We start from the raw sequence: 3,552 nt of genomic DNA, 5'->3' as shown, positions 1-3,552 counted from the left end.
AGAAGGAGCATGAAAGAGAGGAAATCGGAAAACGAGAGACATCAGAGGAATTATCTTCAGCTTTGAAATGGCAATTTTATCTGAGCAGGGACATAAGTCTCAGTTAACCCAGTACACCCAGTTCGCAGAGCCAGCACTGGGTTGCTTGGATGGGTCCATTTCTAGGAAACACAATAGGATTAAAGAGCCAGAAACATGAATATTCATGACCTGCTTAGACACTTTAACACCACCCACCGATGGTAGGGCGCTGGCTCCCATGGCACAGACCCCGCTCCCACCCGGCAGCCGTGCACAAGCAGTGTGTCCCGGTCGGGCTGGGCTTCTCCACCCCATCCCGACACATCGCAGGACTGATCCCGATAGCAGTCAGACACCACCAGCTGCAGTTTGGGAGCAGAGCCTTTAGATTGCTGAAGGCAATGAAAATTCAGCCTGAAAAAAAATAAAACTTAAAAATCAAGATATAAGATTATTCTGTGCATTTGCAGTACAGCATTAGAAGGCCAAGGGAGGTGGCAGGGTACTTGTGCTGGTTCATTAAGAGCAATGCTGCTGAGTTATGCACGGTGCTGGGGATCCTGAGTGCAGGTTTGATACGGAGGTTTAAATATAGAAACACTTTTTTTTTCCCCTAACAATAGCGCATTCATCTAAAAATAAAAAGTAACTGTGAGAATGCAGAAGTAACCTCACACAGCACCTTTTCTTCTTCGTCTTATATCTGAAGCTTTCCTCTTCAGCCACATTTAAATTTACAAGAAGCAAGCAATGAAAAAAAAAAATGCAGAGTCTAAGCACAAAAGATTTGATGGGGTGTGAGGAGAGGAGGGGGGTCAAGAGAACAGGAAACCCAAGTTGACGGGAAACCCAAGTGACATTTGGCTTTAATGAATGACTTAAAACCCCAATATTGCTCGCCAGGAAATGGGGAGAGGAAATTGAGCGATGTTTTGAGAGTATAAATTAGGGGCTCCATCAAGGTGAAGGCTACAGATCTGCTTTTTACCCTCCTGTGAAATTCAGCCGAGAGCTGGACCGAGAGGCCAGCAGCTCATCTTCACAGCATGCAAACCTGCTCAGCCCTGGCCTTGCTGCTCCTGGCTGCCAGCACCCTGCCTGCCCGGGGCTCGCCCCCCGAGCCCAGCTGCCTCCACTTCTCGGAGCTCCTGCCTGCAAAGCTCAAAGAGCTGAGGATGAAGTTTGAGGAAATCAAGGATTATTTTGTAAGTATAACCCTGCTCGCCTCTCCCCCTCCTTCTCGTTTTGCTTTTCTTTTTTGCAAAGTTCAGTGATTTGGATGAGGGGGAAGGCAGCTTCCTCCTGGCAGAAATGATTTGGTCGTGTGTTGTGCTATGGGGTTGACGGGGGTGAGCGAGAGAAGTTCAGTTTCATTGCTCGCTGAGAGACAAGGCGCAAAAGTTTTCCTCCTCGTTTTAGTGGCAATGAACTCAAGAGATGTCGCGGTGAATCTTTGTGAACCTCACTAGCCAGGCTTCCCCCTAAACGTTGCAGACCAAATTATTCACTGAATTAATAGAAAGGAAATAGTCCCTTCTTCAGGGCAAGGAGGTCCAGCCTCGCTGAAGTCAACACTAGGTGAAAAGGGAAACCTTTTGCTGCAGACTTTGTCTTTGAAGGAACCACAAAAGCCTTGAACATGGTATTTTATGACTCGAGAAAAGCTACAGTAACTTGCTGGGGTGCCTGGAAAAGGTCGCTGCTTTGCATCGCAGCTAACGGGAGCCTCGGGGTTGCTGAGAAAGCAGCACAAGATACACTCAGATCGTTTGGCATTGTGTCCGTACTGACAGAGATGGTCGGGCACATCCGTGTTGCTATTTTAGTTAACGTCAGAGTGTTTTAGCAATAAAACAAGATAATTCTCCAGGTTAGATCTCAGGCTAAGGTCATGGCTTGTATTTATTCTCAAATGAACACAGCCAAGACTTTAGACTTCAAGCTTGCTGTAAATCTCCTGGTTAACGTTGGGAAGGAAGACTTTTAACCTCTCGGGAAAGCTTTGGTACCTTGGTGCCGTGGACTGATGCTCTGGCTGCTGCCAGCCCGCCCCACTGCAGCTCCCTGGGCTCAGAGCTGATGGTGCGACAGCGGCAGCCCAAAACCAAACACCCTCTGCGGGTCCTTTCTCCCCTCTTGGCTCGAGACTTACAGAGACAACAAAAACGGGGGGATGACACCCCCTGCCCTGGCGAGCCGGCGGGTGGGCAGGCTGGGGGGGGTCCCTGGCTCCCAGGGGCTGCCATGGCTTTGACACCCGTCCAAAGAGCGGTGCGGTTTGCATCAGCGCTCTCACACAAACACCCTCGGCAGCTGAAGCGTGCGTGCAGCGCTGGCAGCGGTGGGAGGAGTTTCACATTAACGAAATCAAGGCTACTGAAGTTTGTGATTTCGTTACCTTGCTGCCTTCACCTAACGGTAGTTGCACTGCAAGGTTATGGACCAAAGAGGGGATGACTCCTGTGTCTGGCGTCGGGGTGCTGTGCACACAACGGTGCTGGGTGCTTTCTATGGTCCCACCCAAGCGAAGGCAAACACCAACAAGGAAAACCATAATTTGGCAGGGGAAGGGGAAAAATAGCCTTGACTGCCTGTCTAAGTAAAGCTCATTTCTATTGCATCCTTTACAGCAATCCAAAGATGATGAACTTAGCATCCAGCTGCTCAACTCCGAACTGCTTGATGAATTTAAGGTAAGAATGATAACCCTTACCTAAGCCCCTTATCCTTCGGCCAGTGTTTTGTAAGAAAGGAAGCAGATTGTCCGTTGGGGCATTTTCCACGGCAGGCAAGGACAGTTCTCCAGCCAAGCAGTAGCACGTGTGCCTGTGGCAGAGCTGTGGCACGGTTCCCCCCACATCACAGCCGCAGCGAGCGGTGCTAACGTGCTGCGAGTGCTCTGACCACCACCGTGATTTTGATTTTTAAAAACACCCACGCACACCCATGCTGGTGACCAGTCCCAACGCGGTTACCTCCTCTCACCCCAGGGGAACTTCGGCTGCCAGTCGGTGTCGGAGATGATGCGGTTCTACATGGAGGAGGTCCTGCCCAGCGCCATGAGGACCAGCACGCACCACCAGCAGAGCATGGGCGACCTGGGCAACCTGCTGCTGAGCCTGAAGGCAACGATGAAGCGCTGTGTGAGTGGGGCTCAGCATCACATCGGGGGGATGAAGTCAGTGCGAGGCAGGGCCAGTCCCAGACCAGCAGCAGGGTGGGGAGCGGGTGCTGGGTGTCCCCAGGAGCAGGGGGCAGGAGCGTGGGTGTCAGGATGGTGCAGGCAGATCCCGTAAGGATGGGGGTTCTCCTAGTCCCTGCTCTCCAGGCTTTCATCAGCTAAATACTGATGATTCAGAGGCTCTGATTAGGGGCACCACTTATCTGCAGCCGGCCCCACCGAACACAATCTCGCTGAAGGGATACAGGGAGGGAGGGCAGAGGGTCTACCCCTTACCTGGGCGCCGGAGCTGCGTGCCTCTACACTGATGCCTCCCCAAACCGCGCCTGGTGCAGCCGTGCACCTCTCAC

The 3,552-nt window shown here is 51.8% G+C and overlaps 1 protein-coding gene across 1 annotated transcript in view; it reads left to right on the top strand.

Moving 5' to 3' along the window:
- Positions 1-1,057: 1,057 nt before the first annotated feature.
- IL10 (interleukin 10) overlaps positions 1,058-3,552 on the top strand; it is a 3,261-nt gene continuing 766 nt past the window's right edge. Inside the window, exons 1-3 of the mRNA XM_009647908.2 lie at positions 1,058-1,226; positions 2,652-2,714; positions 3,012-3,164. Of these exons, the coding sequence (XP_009646203.1) occupies positions 1,068-1,226; positions 2,652-2,714; positions 3,012-3,164 (375 nt within the window). The 5' untranslated portion in view covers positions 1,058-1,067. The remainder of the gene's footprint in view (positions 1,227-2,651; positions 2,715-3,011; positions 3,165-3,552) is intronic.

The sequence above is a fragment of the Egretta garzetta genome, unplaced genomic scaffold (genome assembly GCF_000687185.1).
Source record: "Egretta garzetta isolate BGI_Z169 unplaced genomic scaffold, ASM68718v1 scaffold640, whole genome shotgun sequence".
NCBI classification, from domain to species: Eukaryota; Metazoa; Chordata; class Aves; order Pelecaniformes; family Ardeidae; genus Egretta; species Egretta garzetta.
This window is presented reverse-complemented; position numbering and strand designations above follow the sequence as displayed.